This window comes from Coenobita brevimanus, chromosome 95, assembly GCF_032717465.1.
Source record: "Coenobita brevimanus isolate Jiangsu-jjx chromosome 95, ASM3271746v2, whole genome shotgun sequence".
Lineage (NCBI taxonomy): Eukaryota > Metazoa > Arthropoda > Malacostraca > Decapoda > Coenobitidae > Coenobita > Coenobita brevimanus.
Window position 1 is genome coordinate 5,264,667 of NC_137048.1, and position 25,761 is coordinate 5,290,427.

The following is a 25,761-nucleotide window of genomic DNA, read 5'->3' on the forward strand; positions in this document are numbered from 1 at the left end:
ATGAAATGTATTAATCTGTTCTATGACACTAATGTGTATGTAGGTCAGTAGTATATGTATGTAGGTTACTAGAGGTCAAAAAGTCATGGAAATACAAGAATTATGTTAATTCTGCAATGTCTAAAGATGTTAGCCAGGAAATTGGATATATTGACAAATTTGTAGGCTCCAATATACTGTAATAGGGCGTCCAGAATAAGAATCTGATTGGTACCAAACTGTCAGCTTTGGATTTTATTTTATTGTCATACTTAGTCTGTGACAGAAATGGTTAGGAGAAATACACTGAAGTGGTTTGGCCATGTGGAGAGGATGAAGAGCGAGAGACTAACGAGGAGAGTGTATGTGAATGAGGTGGAGGGGGAGAGAAGGAGGAGGAGGCCAAGGATGAGGTAAAGGGATGGAATGGAGAGGTATATGAGAGAAGGGTGTGTGAGCTAGGGGGAGGGCAGTGAAATGGCCGGGGACAAGGGGACATGGAGGCGATTTGTTTGTGACCATCCCTTACGGGATTAAGGCGTCTGTCAATAGATAGACAGACTTAGTTTGTTACGTCGCTGAATCAAATATACACTTGTTACTATGGATAACGGAAACAAAATAACGTTCTGTGCCATTAATATTATATGTAGCAAAATAACATTGGCATCAGATAACTACTGACGTGAGGAATCAAAAAATGATCTTTATAACCAGTTAATTAATGTATCTGGGTCATAAGAGTCGAAAGGTCATAAAGATTTTCTTTACAATAAATTTTCATGTATTGGACATGAGATGCTAGCATAACATTTATGTTTTAGTCATTCATATTCCCTTGGATTGTATTATCTGCCATAAAGAAGTGTAAATCTAGAACACATCATCAGATTCACTTCAGTCGTGCACAGTATTGTAACGTTTTGTGTAGCAATTATGACATGTCTTCAGCATCACATTTACAGAACAATGAGCATTAGAAACAATCTGCTTCACATTCATACTTGATAAGAAAACATAGGTTCTCTGTTCCACCCCACATACCACAATCTCCAATAAGTCATATGATGCTACCTGGGAGATCCCAATAACAGGTGACAAAGCATGCTCGTTCATTTCCCATCCCCAGTCAGTGGGGTCCACCTGTGGAAGAATTATCTCCATTGTAGACTTCCGCAGCTTTTCCTGGTAGTGCTATCGCATCAGGTGATGCCCTGAAGTATCATTTGCTGGTGTCATATTGTTGACGCATGGGGCTGTTTTGCAAGTATTAAACACTGTACACCTGTGTCCTTCCAACAACGTCCAAGCTTCACTTCCATTATTTCCATACTTTAGAGCTGGTATCACAATACTGTCATGTAGTAACTTTTTCACTTCCATACTCACTTCCCTGTTTCTTATCACTGCTTTCAAAGAACCAGCAACCTTTCTTCCCTGCTGTACCCTTTCAAGCACTTCACCCTCCAAACCTCCATCCTTATTTGTCACACTACCCAGGTATTTAAACATACTCACATTTTCCAATTCCTCACCATCCAACCTCGCTGTACATTCACTGACTTCACCTCTCTCAAAGACCATCACTTTACTCTTCCCTACATTCACCTTTAGATTCCGTTTCTTACACACTCTCCCAAACTCATCCACCAAGCCTTGCAGCTCCACTTCGTCTTCGCTCAACAACACAGTATCATCTGCAAACAACAGTACAGGGAGTTTCCAAACACTATCCTCTCTCACCAGGGCCACTCCAACATCCACTACCCTACCTTGTACCTCTTTTATTACCCCATCCATGTACAGATTGAACAACCATGGAGACATGACACATCCCTATTTCAACCCAACTTTCAAAGAGAAAAATTCACTTAGTTCACCATCCACACGCACTGCAGCCTTCGCACCATCGTACATACTCTTCACAGCATTCAACAACTTCCCATCTACTCCATATATTTTCAACACTTTCCACAATCCTTGTCTATCGACCCTGTCATATGCTTTCTCCAAATCCATGAAAGCCACATACAACTTCTTTCCCTTCTCTAGAAACTTTTCCACTAAAGATCTAAGAATGAATATCTGATCTACACATCCTCTTCCCTTCCTAAACCCTCCCTGTTCTTCTCCAACTAATTTCTCTGTCAATAAGTATCCTACCATACACTTTTCCTATTATACTAAGAAGACAAATGCCCCTATGATTACCACACATTTCTTTTTCCCTTTTCCTTTGTACAAGGGAATAATTATGCCTGACTTCCAATCCTCCAGGACTCTACCTTCCTCCCAGGCCAATCTGCACATCTTCCACATCCATTCTACTACTATCTCTCCCCCATGCTTCAGCATTTCACCACACATTCCATCAATTCCTGGGGCTTTCCCCGATTTAACTTTCTTCATTGCTTCCACAACTTCTATCCTACTGATTTCTTCCTGTCTTCTCATCTCCCTCCTTCTCCCAGCCATTCCCCAGCCACTTATACTCGCTTTACTTCCATTCTCTATGTTCAGCAATTCCTTAAAGTGCTCTCTCCATGTGCTCACTTTTTCTCCCTTCTCCACTAGTAATCTACCATTTTTATCTTTCACTCCCCTGCTAGCTTCACTTCCACCCTGCCTTACTCTTTTCACCTCTTTCCAGAACATTTTCTTACAGTCCCTCCACTTTACACTCAAATTCCCTCCAAATTCCTCATCCACTCTCTTCTTACTCTCTCTTACTAATCTTTTCACCTTTCTCTTTCTTTCTACATATAACTCTCTCTTCCGCCTCTCAACTTCTTCCACTCCCCTATTTCTCATCTATTCATTGTATGCTTTCTTCTTTTGTGCCACAGCCTGTCTCACCTCTTCAGTCCACCACGCTGTTTCTTGCACCCCCCTCCGTCTTCTCTTCCTTCCACACACCACATCACATGCTGCACATATTTCTTCTGTAAATACCCTACACACACCTTCCACGTCTCCCATCTGCTCCATTTCATATTTGCCCAATCGTTCCTCCACTTCTCTCTTATACTCTGCCTTTTTCTCATCCTCTTGTAACCTTTCCACTCTCCTTGCAACTACTCCTTCCTCTCGTCTTTCCCTTCTTCTATTCCTCCATCTTACTTGAATCCTAATTCTGGCCACCACCAAGTAGTGGTCAGAAAGTCCACTCACCCAACCTCTATAAGCTCTTGCATCCATTACACATCTTCGCATTCTTTCATCCACACACACATAATCAATCATTGCCTTCCTTTCGTTCAATTCACCACCCACCCTTCTCATCACTCGCCATGTATACCTGTGGATCATTTTATGCCTGAAGAGGGTATTGGCTATCACCAACCCCCTCCCAGCACAAATGTCCACTAACGCACTCCCATTCTCATCTATCTCAGCAGGCACACCCCACTCACCAACTATTCCATCCAGCTTCACATTCCCAACTTTACCATTCATATCACTGATCAAAAACACTCTCTCATTCCTTCAAAACTTTTCCATGCACACTTCTACATTTGTCCAGAACTCTTCTCTCACTCTTCTAGCACGATCTTGCGTTGGCGCATACACGCACACAATCGCCCACGTTTGTATTCCAACTTTCAACTTTACCCACACAATCCTTGACCCAACTGATCCATACTGTCTTATGCTCTTCTTCCATCTTTTACTCACAACTATACATACTCCTTCCTTTGCCCTCTCATTCTCACCTACTCCTGGACATATACCCCATCCATGCTCCCATTCTCTCACACTTTCTCCCCTCCATTTTGTTTCAGTTATTCCACATACATCTACTTTCGCACCCTCAAGCACTTGGACAATCTCTTTCTCTTTTACCTCATCATTCGTTCCCCTTACATTCCACGTTCCGATAACCATGTCCTTTGTCCGGTCCTTGGTCGTCATCATTTGGTCAGTCCTTGTCCGAGGCTTATTGTTTGTTTTTTTAGTTAGCTGTTTTCCGGGGAGGGGCACTAACGCTCCGCCAACCCTTTTAGTCGCCTTTTACGACAAGCAGGGATACTGGGGGAGTATTCTTGAAAAAAAAAAAAACCCTACCCCCAGGGGTAGGGAAGTTTTACATGATGATGTCTCTAGGTGGTAGAGGGGTGTTTTAGGTCATCTCATATATTCTGCAAGCTTGCTCACCTGCCCTGTGTTTGCTGTTAAAACTGTTCACAAATTGGTGTGAATATTTATCAAATACAACACATACAGGCCAATTGTGATATGCTGCCTTGGCCAGATTATCACAAAAATCACTGGTTATTCCAGTCTTACGCCATCTAGTGGGGCAGATCTGCTCATTTCCATCCACAAGTTTTATGTATACAGGCACTGGCTCTTCATAGCGTATAAACAAACTCAGTGTGAGTGAAACTTAGTGAAAATGTGAGAAGTGAAATATGTGAGAAGTGAAATACAGGAAGTAAATAACAGGGCCAAAGTACTTCAGCAGTGTTAGGCTGAGAGTCAGCACCCAGCACACTCCTTAGGTGCCGGTTACAAGAGTGCTGAGGGGTATAGTGAGATGCTGAATCCCAAGGCCCCTGCATATGTCCTGTGAATCACAATAAGGCCACATTAGACGATATGAATGCGCCAGTGAAGAAAAAGCTCAGGATTTTGATGGCAGAGTGTCTTGCGAGGTTTACCACGCCCAGTTTGAGCTCTTGTCTGGTCAGAATGGGTGGGACGACCGGCAATGTGTGGATCAGCTGGCCAGCAGCCTTAAGGGTTCAGCTGTGGAAGTCCTTGTGCAGCTGGAGGAGGAAAATCTGGTTGACTACAATAAGCTGGCACAGACCTTGGAGTAGAGGTATGGGGTGAAACACCAGGACTTGTGGACAACACAGACATCTGAAAAAGGAATGTAAATGGACGTTCCAGCAATGGAAGATCGAACAGGCACTTCAAGGGTGAAACTTTGAAAGGCTGGTAAAATGGGGCAGTAGCCAGCCTATGCTCAGAGTGCCCCACACGTGTCCTTGTGCGAGAGAGCTACTTCAACCAGTTATCAGGTGGTTGGTAAGCTTTATGGAGTAACATGCCCAGCTGTCACTGACATCAGGTTTGAGAAGGCTTTGGTGTGGCTGCATATTGTGTCAACAACTTTTAGAGACTTTGTAGCAGCTGTGTGGAGTCACAGGGCACTGTGCTGAGGTAGTGGGACCAGTAGGTGTCAGAATACAGCTGTATGTGTATGCTGCTGACACTGAAGATGCCTGCATTCTGGGCTTAGACTACCTGGTGTCCTGCTGCTGCCTGCTTGATGTTCATTTGATGTAAATGTGGTTAGGAGGAAGGAGTATTCTGCTAAGTGCCATGGAGCATGGAAGTCTACTAGTGACTAATAGACAGACTACAATTATCCACCCTGAATCAGAGATACTGCTGCCCTGAAAGATCAATGGCACACAGCACACTGTCTGGGATTGGTGGAGCACAGGAGCCATGGCATGATAGATGAGAGACTGATGGTGGGCAGGACCTTGACTGACCCTACAGTGGAAGGAGTATCAGTCGTCATAGCCAACTTTTCTTGTTGTCTTAGAAGATGCATCAGGGCACGGTTCTGGGATTTTGCCAAGAAGTCGATCAGGAGCCATCAGTCAGTACACGCAGAAGGAGTATGGTTAAGCCTGGAAAAGAACTTCCCGACCACTAGCGGGATCTGTTTGCCGGGAATGTGCAGTGTCTGGAGAAGCCACAAATGGAGCAGCTGAAAAGGCTGCTGGTGAAATACACTGATGTACCTTTCACAGGATCCCTTGACCTGGCATGTACTGACCTGTTTGAACACCACACTGACATGGGTGATCATAGACCAGTAAAGCAAGTTTGCCATCTGGAGATGGGGAAGGTAATGGAAGATTTACAATGACAGCCTAATTGAAAGATCTAACAGTCTATGGGCTTATGTAGTTGGGCGAGTAAAGAAGAATTGTTTCTAGAAGTGTTGTGTGGACTACTAGGCCCTAAACGATGTCACCGACAAAGACTCCTGCCCTCTGTCAGTGATGGAGGACACCCCTGATGTTCTCTTCACAGCAAAGGAGTTTGCAACACCAGACCTTAAATTTGGGTACTACCAGATCAAGATGGCAAATGCAGATATGAAGGTGGCTTCCTCCTGTGGCCAGGGACTCTGGCAGTTCAAGGTTATGCCCTTCGGGTTGTATATTGCTCCAGCCATCTTTGAGCATCTGATGGAAAGGACACTGGAAGAACCACACTGGAAAAATGCCCTGATCTTACTGGATGATGTAACCGATTTCTAACAGACCTTCAGGTAAAAACTAGATGGGCTGTCCAACGTCTTCAACTGATTCGAAACCATAAACCTTAAGCTTAGCCCCAAGGAGTGTTGCTTGTTCCATAACGAAGTTCAGAATCACGGCCACACTGTGAGAGAGTTGAGAGTGGCCACTGACCATGAGAAGGTAGCTGGCTGTGAGGGATTGGTCAGTGGCAGCCAGTGTCCTCCAGCTTTGTGAAGAACTGTACTACTGTTGCAGTGCCGCTATATCGACTCACAAAATGGTGGCACAGTTTTTCGTGAAATGAGTCAGTCGAGGACTCCTACATGTGGCTGAAAGAGGCTTTGAGCAGTACACTATTGCTTATATATTGAAATCCCTCCAGACCATTCATCCTGGATTGTGATGCCAGTTATGTATGGGTTGGTGGTGCGCTATTTTCCCAAGAAATTGACGATGCAGAGTAAGTGATGGCTTAGTACAGCAGGATGCCAGTGATGTCAGGGTTTGTGGTGTGCTGTCCAAGGAAATGGACAGTCCAGGTTAAGTGGTAATGTACTACAGCAGGAAGTTTGGTGCAGCAGAGAAGACCTACTGTCTTACTTGAAAGGAACTTCTAGGAAAAATGAAGAGCCCCAATTACTTCCACCCTCACTTAAACAAGTCAGCTCTATAATCCATACTGACCATGCTGTGCTGAGGTGGCTGAAGTCTGAAGAACCCTCAAGGACAGCTAGCTCGGTGTATTGGAAAGCAGGAGTAGCATACTACATGGTTGTTCACCGGCCTGGATGAATCCATGGAAATGCCAACAGACAGAGTCACAGTATATGCCTCCTAGAGTGTCGCCATTAAAAAAAACTGAAAGAGAAGTAGGAAACGTTGCCGTATGACAGTGGATTCAGCAAACCTTGCAGCTGTTATGGGAAAGCAACAGCTGGAGATCAGGATCTGCAACCAGTTGTGGAGCTCCTGAGCCACGATTTAGCGAGCCCAACATGGAAGAGCATCTCTGGGGCAAGTCGTGTTTCCAAAACTTACTGGACTCAGTGGGACTCTCAGCAGCTGATAGCAGAGAACTGTAGCACTGGCAGATGACTCCTGATGGACTTCACAGCTACTGGGTGACAGTATTGTGGAAGCCAGTTCTGAAGGAGATGCACAACAGCATAACCAATGGACACCAGGGAGCAATGAAGTCCTTGAAATCCCTGCATCAAATATTCAACTGGACCAGTATGTGGAAGGATGTGGAAGAGTGGTGCTGGGTATGTGATGTTTACTGTGCAAAGATGAGACCCAAGAAATGCCAGCATGCTCCACTGCAGCTGTTGTCTGAAGCTCCAGTTGAGAGAGTCACAGTGGACACTGTGGGACCACTGCCTCTCACGACAGACAGGAACAGATACATCTGCATGGCAATGGATGATTTCACTAAATGGCATGAGGCTTATGCCATCCCAGACCAAGAGGCCACTACTGTTGCAAATGTCATGGTGGACCAGTTTTTCTGTCACTTGAGGGTTCCAAATCAGGTCCACTTGGGTCAGGGAAAGAACTTTGTGTCTGCAGTCTTTGCCAACTATTGAAAATTGCTGGGCATTTGGAAGTATGGGACTAAACCACTGCATCTCCAGTCTGATAGAATTGTGGAAATTCAACTAGATGCTGGGGCAGCAGCTAGCTAAGTGCTGTGTGGAAGGGAAGACAGAGTGGTACCATAAGTTGCCTGCTCTGCTGATGTTCTACAGGTCTGCAGTCCATAAGGCTACCAGATACTCTCTGGTGAACATGATATTCAACAGCGAATTGTGGCTACCAGTAGACCTGTTAACTGAAAGACCCCCAGAGGAAGGTTTTCCAAAGGAAGCCTCTGAGTTTGCCCAAAGTCTGGGGAAAAGGATGCATGAGGCACACTATCAGGTTCGAGGGACACTGAAGTTCTCCGCTGAGCCATGAAGTTGGAGTATGACCTTAGAGCTAGCCATATCAGTTTCGAGGTGGGAAACCGAGCGTGGCTATACAGCCCCCAGAAGAAGGGCGAGTTACTAAACTTCAGTCCCCTTAAGGACTGCACATGGTGGTGGATCGTCTCTCCGACATGACCTACAGGATGAAAGGGGAGAGAAGAACAATGCCGAGGACCTACTGGACACTGGAGAAAAAAGGCGGGCTCAGGAGAGTGAAAGAGTAACCTATAGCACTGACAATTCAAGTCTTCTTACCATGGACATGGAGGGAGTCAGCCTTTCCTCGTTCGACGCTCAAGATGCTGGAGTAACAAGGGATGATTTATTAGATGGTTCAGGACAGAGGATGATCCAAACTTTGTGGGACCTAGATGGCAGAGGTAACGATGACAACGCTCTAGGTTGGAAGATTTTCATGTATATACCTGTACATAGGTTAGAGTAGATGGTTGTGTCAGGGTCAACATGGTTGAGGGAGCGAGAGTGTTGTGTCGGTGAGATTAGGTTAGTGGTTTACAGCAGAAGATGCGAGGAACATTATGAAAATTAAGTGTTATGCCATAGGATTAGGTTAATGGTTTATATATGGAGATGTGAGAGACGTTCTAACTGCCGTGTTTGTTTGATTTACTTTTTCTCTTACCTTAGGAATCAGCCCTTGTTGTTACTGTTATTGTGTGTGGCTGATTTACGTGCAGGATTCCCTGTGAGAGTGTGAGTTCTCTCCTAGGCTCTAGAATATGCATTTACTGTGTGAGGAAATATGGGTTCTATCCTACGCTCCAGAATATTCTGGACTGGGCTAGTGAGGGGGTATTTCAAGGGACCATCCCACCTCCGAGACAGTTTGGTTGGTAATGGACAGGGTGAGTTAGTGTGCAGCAGCCAGTCAATGCGTGAGTAGCAATGAGCAAGAGCCAGTCAAACAGTTAGAGTCAAAGTTAGTAAGACAGTGAGTGAACAGTCAGTGAGTCAGTCAGTGACAGATGGACGATGAATGAGAGAGAGAGAGAGAGAGAGAGAGAGAGAGAGAGAGAGAGAGAGAGTTGGTGTGCCAAACCGTGAAAGCTCGTAGGTGACGGATGGAGTAGTCAGTCAGTCAGTCAGTAAATGGAAAGTGAGTGAAAAATGGTGAGTGAGGACAGAGGTAGCATGAGGGAGAGAAGCAACAGCGTTTTGCAAGTTTACCTGAGCTGTACCAAGGAGGAATAAAACCCTGATTTGCTGAGTGGCCTTTGATTTATATCCTGGCTTGCCTACTCATCAGTCTCGACATATCAACAATCCCTACGGTGCAACGGTACTGTATATTATGCAGTATTCACCTTTATGGGTATATTGTTATGCCAGTAGGATTAGGTTAATCTTTATCTCTGGAGATGTGAGGAACTTTCTGGAGATTTTGGCAATAGTGTTTTGTTTACTCTCTATCGTACTTTAGGAATTAGTTCTTGTCATTATTTTATTGTGTATTGTTGATTTCAGTGCACTTTGCGTGAGAAAATATGAGTCCCCTCCTAGGTTCTAGAATGAACACTATAACATGACAAAATATGAGCTCTCTCCTAGGCTCTAGAATATTCTGGACTGCACTAGTAGTCCGGAGTGGGGAGGGGGGTGTTTGAACTTGACATGCTCTGCTTGCTAGCAGTTATCTAGAGGTAACGGATGGAGTGAGTGAACGTGTGGTGGTCAGAGGAAATTTAGTTCAGTTCAGTTTATTCATACAGAGAGTAATGGATGGAGTGAGTGAATGCGCAGTAACCATTCAGAGGGTTAACTTAACCACTGAGTGAAAGAATTAGTGCGTAGCCAGTCAGCGAGAGCCAGTTAGGCAATGAGAGTCAGAGAGTCAATGATGGACAGCCAGTGAGCAATGAATTTCAGTGAACAGTCAGTGATTCAGTAGTAGATGGCCAGTGATAGAGTTAGTGAGTCAGACGGTGAGAGCAAATCAGTTAATAGTCGAGTAGTCAGAGTCAGTAAGTGAAAGTGAGTCAGAGAACGGACAGAGAGCGAGGTGTAAAGATTGAAGGAAAGGATGGAGGCAATGCGAGAGAGAAAAGACAGTGTTTTGCAGGTGCACCTCGGCTGTACATTTTGTATACTGAATAATGCTCAAAAGTGTTCAGCACGCTTTGACATCCTGGCCTTTCTATGCGTCGTTCTCGGGGACTTTGATGCATGGTTGTGGAGGGTGTCGACGTGTTTTTCGTTGCGCTCTTCTCTAGCTTTGTAGGGGTGCCTCACTGGCATTAGCTTCTTTTTTTTCCACCCTTCTGGTGACGCTTAGGATTAGCTACTTCTCAGTTACCTCCCCTCCCTGTTAGTTTTGAACAGTAGGTGTCTGTTCTAATAAACTGAGTTTACCTTTGCTTATCGCCCACGGAGGGTCCCCCCCACTGATCGCTCTGGGGCGTGAATAAACACGGTCGGGCCTCCCTGGAGTGGTTTGAGAGGGCAACCTCAGACACAGGTGGTATACCCCTGGTATTTTGTCCTTTGGCTGTTTTCTCTCTTCCTTCCCACTTCCCCCGTTAGGGGGGAGTGGATTCTATGGCGGACGCCCCTACTGCCTCCCCCCCCTCAGGGGGGGAAGTAGTCCTGACTGACCCCCGATTATTACATGGACTGACAGCCCCCAGACAGAATGGCCCCAGACTCGTTTGCCTCGTGACGTTGAGGTAAAAAACGCAGAGTTTGTCACCATTCATGCTCTAGGTTCCACTCCCTTGAGCAGTCTCAATCCCTTCATGATTAAGAAGGTTATTGATGGCTGTGCTGGGGAGGTGGAACAAGTCAAAAAACTTGCGAACGGAGACCTCCTCATAAAAATTTGCAATTCTTCCCAGGTTAAGGACTTGCTGAAGCTGCACAAGTTTCATATCTATGATGTCGAACCCAAGATCCCAACTTCCATGAATTCCTGCAAGGGTGTCATCACTTGCAGGGATCTCATGGTGATGAGTGAGGAAGAGATCATAAAGGAACTTGCTCAGCAAGATGTCATCGATGCCCACTTCATAACAAGATTTTCGGAAGGTGTCAGGACAAAGACTGCGACTATTGTTTTGACTTTTGGAAAAGTATCACTGCCTAGTCATGTTAAAATCGGCTACGAAATTGTTCATGTGTGGCCATATATTCCCAACCCTTTCCGTTGCTTGAAATGCCAGTTGTATGGGCATGGCTCCAAGATTTGTCGGGGTTCCCAGCCAGTGTGTGGCAAGTGTGCAAGCCAAGGTCATGATGCGGAACATTGCACATCTGAGATGGTCTGTTGCATTCACTGCAAGGGCGCTCACTCCACTTCCTCTAAGGATTGTCCCAAGTGGAAGGAGGAGAAGGAGGTCTGCACAGTGAAGGCAACTGAGGGCATTTCCTATTACGAAGCTAGGAAAAAGGTGAAGGAGTTGCATGCAACTCCCACGCCGAATAGGTCCTATGCTTCAGCGGTAATGTCCCGTCATGTGATGTCCTCTGTAGAGACGCAGACTGATCCTGTCCTTCTCCCTCCTGCCACTCACAGTACCTCTCCATCTCGGCCTCCCGTCCGCTCCAACTCTCTCACTGACATCCCTAAGGTTTCAACCTATTCTCAGGCTGCTGCTGCCTCTCCATCAGTACGCTCTAAAGCGAAGCCCGACAAGTCTAGTAAAAGTAACATGACCACCCTCACAAAACAGTCTCGTCCTCATGTTCTTCCAGTTCCCACTCCAGCGAGGGAGAGGAAGGTTAGCTCTTCCTCGGGGGAGTCAGGGAACCTAATAATTGACGACAATATGTAGGTTTCCGTAAACAAGCATCGGGATAGGTCCCCCGGTAGTCGCTTGCCTGCTGGCAGGCGACAAAAAAAGACCAAGCACACTGGCCCCCAACGTAAATCTTAAACTGCCGCATTCACTGTATTACAGTGGAATTGTAGAGGTATTGGGAAAAATTACAAGATATAGCAATCTTGCTTTCTATACACAGGCCAGACGTTGTTTGTTTACAGGAGATGCGCCTGGAGGATCATCCTGATCCTCCACAGTTAAAACACTACCACCCGTATGGAAGATATGAAGGTCCTGGAGTAGCCATATACACACACAAATCACACCCACAAACGGAAGTGATTTTAAATTCTACTCTGGAAGCTGTCGCGTGCAGAGTAAAATTTAATAACACGTATCTGTCTATTTGCTCTCTGTACTGTCCTCCACATGGTCTCATTGATAGTGGTGCTTTATATTCACCATTTGAACATCTGCCTGGGAATAAGTTAGTGTTGGGCGATTTTAACACCCATCACTATCAATGAGGTAGCTTGAGGATTGATGGTCGTGGGGAGCAAGTAGATGACCTAATACTACAGTCCAACCTCTGTCTTCTGAACGATGGTAGAGCGACTCATGTAGATGATAGTACTGGTAACTTTTTGGCGATTGACTTATCTTTGGCCTCTCCTGGTATACATCAAGATTTCTCATGGGACCCTTATGACGACTCCTTGGGAAGTGATCATTTACCCATCTGTCATTCTTATACACGCGACATCATTTCGGACCCTCCACCTCCAAAATTTAACTATAAGAAAGCAGATTGGGGATCCTTCTCAAGGATCGCCAATTTAGATATATCTGGGGAGACCATAGATGTTAAGGTAGAAAATGTAACCCAATCCATATTACACACAGCTGAGGCTGCTATTCCCAAGACTTCTACAGTTCATGCAAAGCATAGAGCACATTGGTGGATGCTGGATTGCCGATAAGCATTAAGAAAACGCAATAGGAGATACAGGATTTTTGATAGCCCACTGAGGAAAATTTTATTGCATACAAACAGGCACAGGCTGAGGCAAGGAGAATAATAAGAAGGGCCAAACGTGACCCCTGGCGGAATTTTGTGTCCACGGTGACTCGTACTATGCCATTAAGTAAAGTCTGGTCAACTATTAGAATATTAAATAATAAAGGCCCATACATACCAATTACCACTCAGCAGGTTAATAATAACATCTATGACGAGCCCGTAGACGTTGCTAACATCCTTGCCAGGAGCTTTTCTCATGTAAGTAGCTCAGCCAATTACGACCCGCGTTTTCAACACCATAAACGCACGACTGAGCTACAGTTAATAGACTTTGCCACAGAAGACGTAAACTCCCCGTACAACCAAGAGTTTACTCTAGATGAACTGCTCCTTGCCCTTAAATCCTGTAAAGACACCAGCCCTGGACCAGACACCATCACGTACGGTATGATCCAGCATCATAATCAGGACAACCTGATTGAGATGTTAGCATTGTACAATGAGATTTGGGCGTCTCGAATGTTATCAAACTGGCACTTTGCACACGTCATACCGATACCCAAAGAGACTGGTCGTCTTATGAATCCCTCTTCATTTCGTCCTATTGTGTTAACTTCTTCTCTATGTAAGGTCATGGAACGTATGGTAAGCAATAGGCTTCTTTTTGTTTCAGAGTCGAAGAATTTGTTAAATGATCAACAATGTGGCTTCCGTAAATACAGAAGTTCACTAGATCATTTAATAAATTTGGAGCATTGTATTGCAGAGGCATTTGCCAATAAAGATTTCATGATAGGGGTGTTCTTGGACATCCGTACAGCCTATGATATGACATGGCGACACGGTATACTTATGAAGCTCAATATTTATGGTTCAAGAAGAAATTTGCCTATTTTTATTTCAAATTTCTTAAGGGACAGGACTTTCTCTGTCAAATTGCCCCATAACGTAACATCGGATATATTTATCCAGGAAAACGGGGTGCCACAGGAAAGTGTGCTTAGTCCTACTTTATTTAGTATTATGATCAATGATATTCTCTCATCAGCTCCCATCCCGAGGAATCTTAAATACTCGCTCTACACTGACGATTGTGCAATATGGCACTCTTCCCATAATGCACAATTTTCGGCTGGGCAGAGTCAAGCAGCCCTTGACTCCGTCCACCTATGGGCCTTGCAGTGGGGATTTAAGTTTTCTGTCCGTAAGTGTGCCACTGTAGTCTTCATTAATCATAACGTACCTAATTTGTGCTTAACTTTGGATAATCAGGCGGTACCTTTTCAAAATTCTGTAAAGTTTTTTGGAATACATTTTGATTGTAGAATGAATTTTAAATTTCACGTTAATACTTTGCTTGCTCGTTGTGATAAACCGTTAAATGTCCTCAAGTACCTAGCAGGTACTACCTGGGGTGCCGAAAGAAAATCTTTATTAATGTTGTATAAGTCCCTTATTCGATTGAAGCTAGACTATGGCACACAGGTGTATGGCTCGGCATCCGATGCCAAGCTGAAAGGATTGGATGTGCTACAGAATAAATGTCTGCGAATGTGTCTTGGAGCCGTCCGGTGTACCCGTGTAGCTTGTATGGAAGTGAAGGCGAATATGCCTCCCCTCCGTATTCGCTGTAACCACCTGGCTTGGTCCTATGGACTTCGAACATTTAGGAAAAGTAATATCGGCAATGTGGCCTATACCCCCCTGCGTCAATACCACCACCTTCTGTGGGGGGTACGTCGGCCACTTGGATTTCGCCTCCACTTACTGACTCAGAAGTTTGGTGTTGACCTCAGTGACTGTGACAAGTTGGTGTTAAAAAACATAGTGCCTTTGGGAGCCACCTGGCCTTACTGTTGATGTTACATGGCTCCCAGCACCAAAGGCCAAGGCGCCGGAGGCGGAGGTCCACCACTTGTTTCGTAACATCATCATTCGTCACTTGGGGTCCCACCACTTGTACACTGACGGCTCCAAGTCCAGTGAATGTGTGGGTGCAAGTGTGTGGTCAACTGAATGCATCGGTTGCCGACTCATACATCTGTGTTTACATCCGAACATTATGCTATTGACAAAGCCATAGACTATGCTCTCAATTCATGACTCATTTGTCATATTTTCGGATTCAAAATCAGCTCTTCAGGCAATTGCACTACGGACTCTCACGAGATCCAAGGCCGCATCATTAATAAGTTGCATTCATGCAACAAGTCATTCACGCTGATCTGGGTGCCTGGTCATTGTTGTATCTACGGCAATAAGCAGGCTGACTTACTTGCAAAGTCGGCTGTAGAGCTCGAGGAGACTTGGGATGTTCCTCGTGATCTACGGACGAGTCTCTCTCTCGGAAAGAAATCAGTAAATCTTCTGTGGCAAGGTCAGTGGACCAGACTAAATATTCCAACTTGTAAGCCGCACCTGGGCGACTGGGACACTGCCAACCGCCCCAGTCGCCTTGAGGAAAAAGTATTAGCACGGCTACGGCTCAATGCCACCATTTTAACTCACATGAAACTATATATGGAAAGACGCTTCCCACCGCACTGTGACATCTGTAACCTATCAGTCATATCATCCTGCGCTGTCGGCGATTTATTCGTGAACGTGCTTCACTTGTAAATTACTGCAGTGCAGTAGACGTCCCCTTTACCCTTTCCACCATCCTGGGTGATGGGGACATTGTTATGACTGATAAATTGATGGCTTTCTTGAGAGAGACCGGACTGATCAGAGTGATGTGACTTTTTTACTGTGTGGTTATGGTTTTTATCAATGGTAAATATGTATATATTGTAATATTAATTAGGGGTGACAGTTGACATATTTGAAATAGTTCCTCCTCCCACCGATCTATTTCTAATATAGATGTCCCCTACATTAAGCCAAGTTCCTCGCCTGACAATCACCAGCTGATGATTGCAAGTGTGCAATATAGGAAGGGATTGGGCACTTGCAGTCGATGGTGGTCTGCTGGGCGAGGTTCTTCACTTTTTGTACAAATTATGTAAATACATTATACCATCTTGCTTAAGTTATTTTAATTAGGGACGACAGCTGATCTATATAGAAATGTTCCTGACTCGTCTGGTTCCCTTTCATATATTGATGTCCCCTACATTAGGTTGTGCCTCGACTGACAGTCACCAGGTGATGAGTGCAGGTATGTAATGTAGAAAGGCATTACATATCTGCAGTCGATGGTGTTCTCTTGGTCGAAGCTTTTTTACCATTAGTGTAGGTCTAGTTATTTGTCTCTTAGGATTTAGTATAGGTTAGCGATTTGTCTGTTAGGCGGTTAGTTTTAGGGTATTTAGATTAGGTATTTTTTATTATAAGTAATATAAGGTTAAAAATATAAAACGTAAAAAAAAAATATAAAAAAATATAAAAAATAAAAATTATTATATATATATGTACGTGTGCATGAAAGTGTGTATGTTTATTTCATATGCATGGATGTGTGTATTTATATATATATATATATATATATATATATATATATATATATATATATATATATATATATATATATATATTTGCCTTAATGATCAGGGGCTCTGGCCTCAATGGTCGATAGGCAAAAAAAAAATAAATAAAAAGCCGTTCTCAACGGACTAACGTACCTCTACAGTTATTATCATATATATATATATATATATATATATATATATATATATATATATATATATATATATATATATATATATAATTAGGAAGACGATCCCCAGGTAAAACATAAACATCATGGTGAAATTAAGATCTTTACTATCTGACTTTTTTGCAAATATATTATTACATCTTCAGACCCATTTCTAGAAAATGAGAAATGAACACAGTTAAAGATTTTGCCTCATGGCGTTACTGAAGTCTATTAAAATACGGTGGATAAAACCTTAGTTTAAAAATAAATGGAAGAGGACAAACTAAACTGCACTATAGTCGCGGCCCTCAACTCTGAGGTTGTTATTATCGTACTCTGGCAGCCTACCATTCAAAAGTTCGTCTGATTTCGTGTATAATATGAGGCGCATGTGATTCGTGTATAATTTGTTCGTGTAGAGTAATATTCGTGTATAATATATTCGTGCATAATAGTATGATTCGTGTATAATATGATACGAAATCAGACGCACTTTTGAATGGTTGGTTGCCAGGGTACGATAATGACAACGTCAGAGTCGTGCGCCGCGACTATAGTCCTAGAGGCTACAACCGTTTTCAGTTTCATTGAAAATGTGCGTGTAGGACTAAATTACCGAAGAAACAATCAAATATTAAGTGCATGCATCAGTAAACATACTTAGTGTAGGAAGCATAACAGGTATATCTCTCAGGAACTTGTACATTTTTGTTCATGCACTTCCAATTATTTTTTTTTTCCCATACTCAGGTTTTAACCGCGGTATTTAATGGACTTCCGTAACGTATTTTCAGGGTTTTATACAAATTTCAATCGTTACAATTAAATTTTTGCGCGTGTATATTTCCTGCTTTTAGATATTACTCTGAAGATGGAAAAAAGATAATTCATATTCGAAACGTTAGCTAATCATTCTATATTCAGGATGAAATATGTGTTCTGCTTGTGTGTGTGTGTGTGTGTGTGTGTGTGTGTGTGTGTGTGTGTGTGTTTAATGCAAGAAAGAAAGTACTAAAGGCCAGGAACCTCCAAATTGTTACCTCAAAGAAAAAAAAAATAATAACACAGCCAAATCCAAGGTTCGTTCATTTCCAGATGCGTTTGAAAGACTGGAGATCATAGGCAGTAGGAAATACGGACAGAGGGAGACAGTTACGTCCTGACCTGTTGCATACATGAAAGACTGGGAGTAACCGTTAACTTCTGCATTACAGAGTTGGACAGAGAAGGGAGTATACTTTTGTTGTTAGACGGGTGTTACGAGCCCGCCATAGTTGTGGAAGGATGCAAGCAGACAGTTCAGAGGGGCAATGACCATTAAATTAGCGATAGAAAAGAAATAAAGATGCAACGGTGCCGCACAGAGACAGAGGTTGAAGAGAGCCAGTAAGAGGAGGAGAGTTCATGAGATGAAAGGCCTTTGACTCCACCTTGTTGAGAAGAGCTGCATGTGGGAAGCCTCCCCGCTCATAAGAGTTGTACTCTACACAGGGGTGAATAAAATCCGTGTATAAAGTCAACAATGGCGCACGGTTCAAGAAAGGCACGGAGTCGGCTTGTGTTACAGAAATACTGAAAAAGTTTAGCAAAGGGGAATGGTCAGGAGCTAGTCCCGAGGGCTAATGAAACGGGAGCTCCAACTCTCCCTGTCATAGGCTTTCCATCCACCTTGGGAATATTGACCTGCTCAAATGATGCTACAGTCTGCTCTTTGTTCCTACAGTCTACTCCTGTTTCTGTTAGGTCATGGATTTCCATAGTCCAAGTCCATAGCTGATGTCTTATCTGCGTACCAGTGTTTGCCCACAAATATTTGCGGGGCATGCTAATAGCCTTTCCATCACAAAATGTTTGTAAATAACATTATCTTTATTTTCATTACGTTATTGAGTTCAGAATGACCAGTTATGGTTAAAAAAAAAAAAAGTCGAAAAAATTATTTTTGCATATTTTCACGTGTCACGATTTCCAAAAAATTCGCGCCGTCGCATCACGCATGATCACCAGAATTTTTGCCTGGAATTTTTCTGACACTCCATGAATTTACCCCCAAAATAACTAGGTCGAGATCTATTACTCTTCTCATGAAAGAAACAAACGGACAGACAGACACACACATTCTCGGCTTGACAATTATTTAGATCTTTCTCTATCTGTATTTATATCTGTCTACTTATCGTGTATATATATATATATATATATATATATATATATATATATATATATATGTGTGTGTGTGTGTGTGTGTGTGTGTGTGTGTGTGTGTGTGTGTGTGTGTGTAAACTAGTTAGTTACGTTCAGTTATGCACAGTGACGGCTAAAAAGTTGGCCCACTCTTACTCAGTATCTACTGCACACTTTGGGGCCTCATTTTCCTTCCTGGCGCATCGTAATAACGACATCAGTCATAAGTTCGGAAACATGCTTAACCTCTTTCGGATGAAGATTCATAGCCAGCAGAGTAAAGTGAAAAATAGTGGAAGTGAAATTTACGGCGTGATTTTGTTCAATAATCTATATTTACAAATGAAAATATTATTCTTTTTTGTGCGTCCATGGTGTAGAAAAAAAAAAAAGGCCGTGTGAAAGGGAATGGAATGACAGAGTATGGCTTACAAAATAAGCAAATGTGTGAGATTGATAAAATAAGAGTAAATGTTTGCCTGTGAGAGTGAGGGTAAGATCGTTTGGGAAAATAAAAATGCAAGATTATAAGAATGAGAAATATTGTTTGAGCAAGCTGGGCGATAGAAATGTCTGCATCACTGATCACCTGTACTACGACAGCATTGTGAAACAACGCTTGATCCTCCCTTGTGGAGAGGTCTGGTCATCCAGTAATTCAGTCATAAGGTGTTCGTTATGCTAATGCTGAAGGGTGGAAAAAGCGAACTGAGGCATGAGGACACCAATCGGCAATGTATAGTGTGTTTTATGGTGAAAAAAAAAAAAATCTGATCCCTTTTAGCTTAGCTGATCAGCAAGTGTTCGTCAGACTGAAAAGTCCCTTTGACGAGTGACCACGAAGATTCATTCCTACTTCATACCAAATACTCATCGGTTATCATACAACCATTACTTAACGAACACATGAGTGACGTACTTGTCTATGTCCTTGCTAGTGAGTGGAATGTTCTCCGCGTAGAATCGAACACTGGTGGTGAAGGAACCTGTGAACCTGCAAATTACAAAAACAAATGATTTGTTGTGGGCAAGTGTGCTGGATTATAGCATTATGTTTGCAGCAAAAAATTTGTACGTTCCAACATGCTCAGGGTCAATGGTTCATACAAGAAGGGATCTGGTTTAAAGTCACACACACACACACACACACACACACACACACACACTTCAAAGGAGTCCTCCTCATAGCACCTTACCTGACAGCAGGGAAATTCCCTGGCATAAAATAGTACAATCTCCAACCTACTTAACCCCTACGCCACAGGGATGTTTTTGCGCTCCTTGCGCGTCCCGTGAGTATATTCACACTCGGACTGACTTTTTAAAAATATTTGCCAAAAATCAGTTATTAGTCCTAGAATATTAATATTATTTATACTTGTGGCACATACCTTCAGCTTTCCCCTAGGATGTTTGTGGAGACTTATGAAGTTGGGTAACGAAGTCTCCACTTTACAGTTCCCGATACCCCGTAATATGGTTACCACTGCCTGATATTATAACTACAAACACTATTCTATGAATTTCAAGTAGTTTGGAAAACATATTCCAAAAAAAACTCTGTAAAAGCAATGTAAATTACAAACACATATGAGCTTTCCTCCCGTGCTGGGTCCCCGATGGTATTCTGAGGCGGAGCTGTCATTTATTATATATAAACACACTCACACTTTATATTCCTAGTACTTTATTACACTTATTTATATATATACAATATTTATCTATAAGTTTCTTTCAGTACTAGTAGTTTATTTTCAATCCAGGCATTCACTTTCTTGTTCTGTATACTAGCGTAGTGTGCAAAGCTGTCACTTTCACCTTCAAACTCCCAGTATTCATACATGCTAGAGCAAAACTTTCACTTTCACTTTCATTACTCCTAGTATATATACTCGTATTTTTATTTTACAACTTATTTACATTTCTGTTTACATTCTCTATTTTATTTACATTATTTGTACGGTATTTCTATTTTATTTACACTATGTTATGCACTGTCACTTGCAGTAACTTGTACAATTATTTTCCACTGTTCAGTTATATTTACATTCATTGCTTTCACTTGCTGTTTACACATTATTTACACATTCTTTACATTTCCACTTGCACTGTTTTAGAGTCACCAGAAAGATCGTAGTCACTGTCCATCATTATCACTGATACATTAGTCAGTTCATGTTCCACAGCAGAGTCACTTAGCCCTTTATGCCCTACACACGAGGTTTAGTAGGGGTAGAGGTCACAGGGCCCTTTGCATGGGGCTAAAAAGTGGCTGAATTGGACAGGCACGAATCCAACATGGTTTCACCTTGAAAGACGACAGTAAACTGAATACTGTGATCTAGGGGAAGTGAAGGGTTGCCAATGTCAGTGCGGTGACAGCCGCTAATATATACGCTATGAAATGATTGGCAAGAAATCTAGACAATACATAATAAATTAGGTAGTTCCAGGTGAATGTAAATATAACTTAGGCTTCTCCCTTCCTTTCTTATATATATTTTTATCATGAGAACAGGTCATACGGCATATTTCAAGGGGAAATAAACAGGGAAAATTAGCGAACGAGTGCACGTGAGATGTTGCCAGGTGATTATTAGCCCATTCCAGATGTATGGCAGTATCAATTACCTTTTCTCTTCTTTTATATATTATTTTGTATAAGAATAGGGCAAAGGGCACATTTCAATGGATAAAATGAGTGGAAAAATCCGTCCAGGATTTGTGTGGCACAGCACAGCTGGTCAGGCAGGAGGAGAGGGTAATGGAGGGAATGTAAGGAGGGGAGGAGTCAAGGACAAGAGAAAAATGGCTAAATTGTCAACAGTGGATGGGAGTACAGGTGCCATTAGCAGAAATGAGTATATCTGGACACTGGTAGTACTGATAGATGATACAAGCCACCACTTGAAAGCCCAGTTGAGTTCAAAATAACACAGAATCACAAAAGTGATGCCCAGCAGTATGATCCCTTGCTTTCCAAGCGTCACGAAAGTGACGCCCCTAAGTTAAGGGGTTAAAACACTGGTACATAGTCACAGTGTGAATTTTATCATGGCACACCTCTATTTCCCCCAACTTGTGTGCATGCTGACAAGCACTAAGTACAGCTACTGTATGTCTGTAATTAGAATTGACTATTGAGAATACTGTGCTGTTGTAGTTACTGTAGCTTTCATCACAGTGTTATTAAACAAGCAAGTGACATCGTCAGAAGTTACCCATTTTCATACAACAAAGGTCAGTAGTTTTTGTGCTCCCACGAATTGAAACTGAATGCACATGGGAACCACATTTAATGTGTCATTTTACATTAAAGGATTCATCATTCATGCACCTTCATTTATACCGGCTAATAGACAGCTGTAGAATGGAAAAGTTCACCATGTATGAGTACAACCGAAATTTTTTTTTTCAATATTTATATACTTAATCGTTTCCTAGTCGTGTGTTCTCTAGTAGCGTATTCTAACTGGAGGTGGGTGATTCCATTCAGCTGAGTGACTCATGTCAGCCTAAGTTTAAGCAATGTCTCCCTTAACTCTATTACGATCGAGGCAGTTCCAGGATTCTCTGACAGACAGCATCAGACAGTTTATTCATCTGAACTATTTATATGAGCAAGAGAAAGTTTGTGTTTGATATTGCTGGGTACATCACAAATCCATATATGTCTACAAATGCTAAGTGTATGACACATTACTTTTTTACTGATGCCTCTTTAGACATTGTCCTTTCTTTACTTCTGTAGTGTATATTAGTGGTGGACATTATATAAGGTCATGCCCAGGTTTCATTACTTTCAGTTGTATTCCTTCTCCGGTAATTGCATTCGACGCACTCCCCCATTCCTACTTTTTTTTTTTTTTTCATCCTTCTTACTACCATTTTTGGCCACAGACCGCTTGATTATACCCACACATTCTTAATTTTTGTGTTTATAACTTTCATTAACCCCTTCATTTCTAGATATCTGGTCTATGTTGAATAAAATAATCTGGGTGTAGCAAGAAAAAAATATATAGTTAAGTAATGGGAAGGAAATTTTCTGAACTGACCAGTAAATACAGATATTGTCCAGCATGGAGTCCAAGGTGATGGGGAAGTCTGTGCGCAGGAGCCCACCGTCAGGTTGATTGGTGTTGGCCAAGTTGGTCCCAGTGCTGAACTTCTCCAGGATGTAGGCAGCCAGGGCCACAGGACTCTGATTCACGGCATTACCTGAACATGAAGCTATATATTAATGCCAATTATCTACCCGAGGATCATCAGTGAAAACAGTTAGTATTCCCCCTTGATGTGGAACACGACAAACAACATTTGCTGTACATCAAAATTCCCAAGTGGAACAAAGGAAAGCAAATGTTGTCCAACAGTAAAAATGTCCTAGAAATCGAACTCAGGTTCATCCATTTGTGAGCTGGATGCGCTAAACTATGGACCACCGGCTGAACCGACATTTGGAGTATAATAATCGTGATAAGATACATGACTACAATTTTTTGTCGGGCAGATGTGACTGATCAAAAAAATTTTGGATTCCAAAAATCACTTTACTTGGTGTGGAAGGACATTGTTCAATGTCTCTCTGCTTTTTGTTACAAAGTGTGTTGGTAATTATGTTTCCAGTTACATTGTCAGGGACCAAAGTTCGCTTATTGCACATTCATTTTTTCCTCCCTGACACATTTTATCAGAGTCCTCTATAGACAGAGAGAACTAGTAAGTCTTTCACTGCTTAGAACCCTTCCCCAGATAGGGCAGTGACAAGCAGACGGTGAAATATTTGATGAACTAATATACCTCAAGGCACCAGCCTCTAGGATCATATCAGGTAACAAAAAATTAGAAGGCATGGAAGTTTCGTTGCTGCCTGGCATGACACATGTTATAAAATTATCTGATGCAACCAGTATTTTGTTCTGTTCTATACTGTGTATCATACATACATTCCATATATGGCACCATGTCAACTAATGTGGAGTGTGGTAGTGTGGGCCGCTTGGCCATGACATTCTGCTTACGATGTACTGACTTGTTGCCTAGGGGGCATAACACAGTCAGCTGTTGGTGCATACTTAGTGCCACACAGGACAGTGGTTGCTATTATTTTCAAATAAGTCTAGAGCAGAATGTACACACGCCTTGAGCACAACCTCATACTCTCAAGAGTTTTTCACAAGCAATGAGACCAAAGGGATGAAAAGCAGTTTCCTTTCATCCATATGATTAAGTGGCTGGATAAGGTTTACAAGTACTCAGGTGGAGAATCCACAGCCTTACACCTTTATTCCCCGCTTCTGCACTTCCTTTAACGCTTGTTCAACGCTGAGGGATCACCAGCCATAACTACCTCCTGTTTCTCTGCCGCATCGGCCCACCTGCTGTTCTTTGTGCAATATCCAAAGAAAATTTATTTTCCCGAATATCGACTTAGTGCTGTTTTGGCAGTTTGACAACCTCTTTTCCTACTCTGGGTTCCTGTGCTTGTGTTTGGGTACACTTCAAGTTCCATCTAGCCGTAGCTCAGCCCCCTCATCTCACATTTTTCCTACAGCCTGGTGAGCAGAGCACTGGCTCGCTCTGACACTTCCTGTAACCCATCTTTATTCGTGCTGACCCCTGGCATTTAATTAGTCGTTTATCGCCACCTCGCCAACCCTCATTCACCTGTTATCACCCTGATGTACTGCTGTGTTCCTCCTGTGATCAGCTCTTCATATATAGTCTTTTATTTTTTTCCCCCCTTTATTCTAGAGCCTAATGCGCTACAGACTTTTTCAAGCGATTTCTTCCGTGTCAACTTACCGACCACCTGCAGAAAGTAAGCCCACTATTTATTATTATTCTTCCTTTGCATTACTTTGTCTCTGTGCCCATTTTCATCAATTTCCTAGCTTGTCTTTAACTGTAAACATTAAATCCCGTGAACATATAACCCATTCTTTCTTTGTTATTGCTGTTGATTTCAAATGATATTTCTATTTTTTTTATCTGTTTCACATTTCTTATTTTCGTTTTGTTCCTTTGTTACATGCATATGTGTTTATTTTTTTCCCTCTTTTTCTCTCGTTCCTCATTGTTTATGTTCCCCTTTTTTTCAAATCAGTATTTCTAACTTCCGTTAATTCTCCTGATCAAGGCGATGATGATTCATACTCCGATTCAGAATGAAAGGCATCTACATGTAGTCTTCATAAAACTCGTGCGGTTTTGCGCAGAGAAACCGTTTTTTGCTCCATCCACTTCTGTTATGCCTCCTTCGGGATCTTCTGCCACTTCAGGCAACCAACCAGATAATTCTCCAGATATTTCAAATACTTCTTTCGCTCCCGACTCTTTCTTTGCCAAATTTTCCTCCGCGTTCCGATACTACATTTATTCCTACTACTGCTTTTTCTGCTGTTGATCTAACACTGCTCTCTAATTTTGGTAATATGATCTGCTGCTGATTCTTCTCTTCATGTGTCCTCATTTTATCACACAACCACTGCTGCCTCTCCTCTTGCTACCACTATCTCAGTCTCTGCTCATATTGGTACTGCTTCTGCTCCTGCTATTACTGCCTTTCCTTCTGTTACTGTTTCCTTTCCCTCTAACATAACTGACCCTATGCCGCAGACTTTAGTCTTGGACGACGTAAGGCATTGAAAATACTCTGGTATGTGAAGGTTCAGTTTCTGTCTTCGATTTTATCGAGCAAACTGACAATTAAATATAGGCAAGGAAGTTCGGGATTGATGCTAAGAAAATTTCACATTTTAAAGATCGATTAGATACGGGCACTGGCGATGTTGGATCTTCTATGTGCACAGAGTACTTTGGTCAGTTAAAAAATTGTAAGAACTTTCGTAAATCTCTCATAGATTACATGATAGGTCACACCAACGCTGGTTCTCTCATTTGTTTCGAGCGCTTATTGCAG

The 25,761-nt window shown here is 42.5% G+C and overlaps 1 protein-coding gene across 1 annotated transcript in view; it reads right to left on the minus strand.

Annotated features, from left to right (window-relative positions):
- LOC145413179 (juvenile hormone epoxide hydrolase 1-like) overlaps nt 1-25,761 on the minus strand; it is a 77,449-nt gene that overhangs the window by 29,090 nt on the left and 22,598 nt on the right. The window contains exons 6-7 of the mRNA XM_080282905.1: nt 22,895-23,057; nt 19,741-19,830 (exon numbers count right to left, since the gene is read on the minus strand). Coding sequence (XP_080139031.1) covers nt 19,741-19,830; nt 22,895-23,057 — 253 coding nt within the window. The remainder of the gene's footprint in view (nt 1-19,740; nt 19,831-22,894; nt 23,058-25,761) is intronic.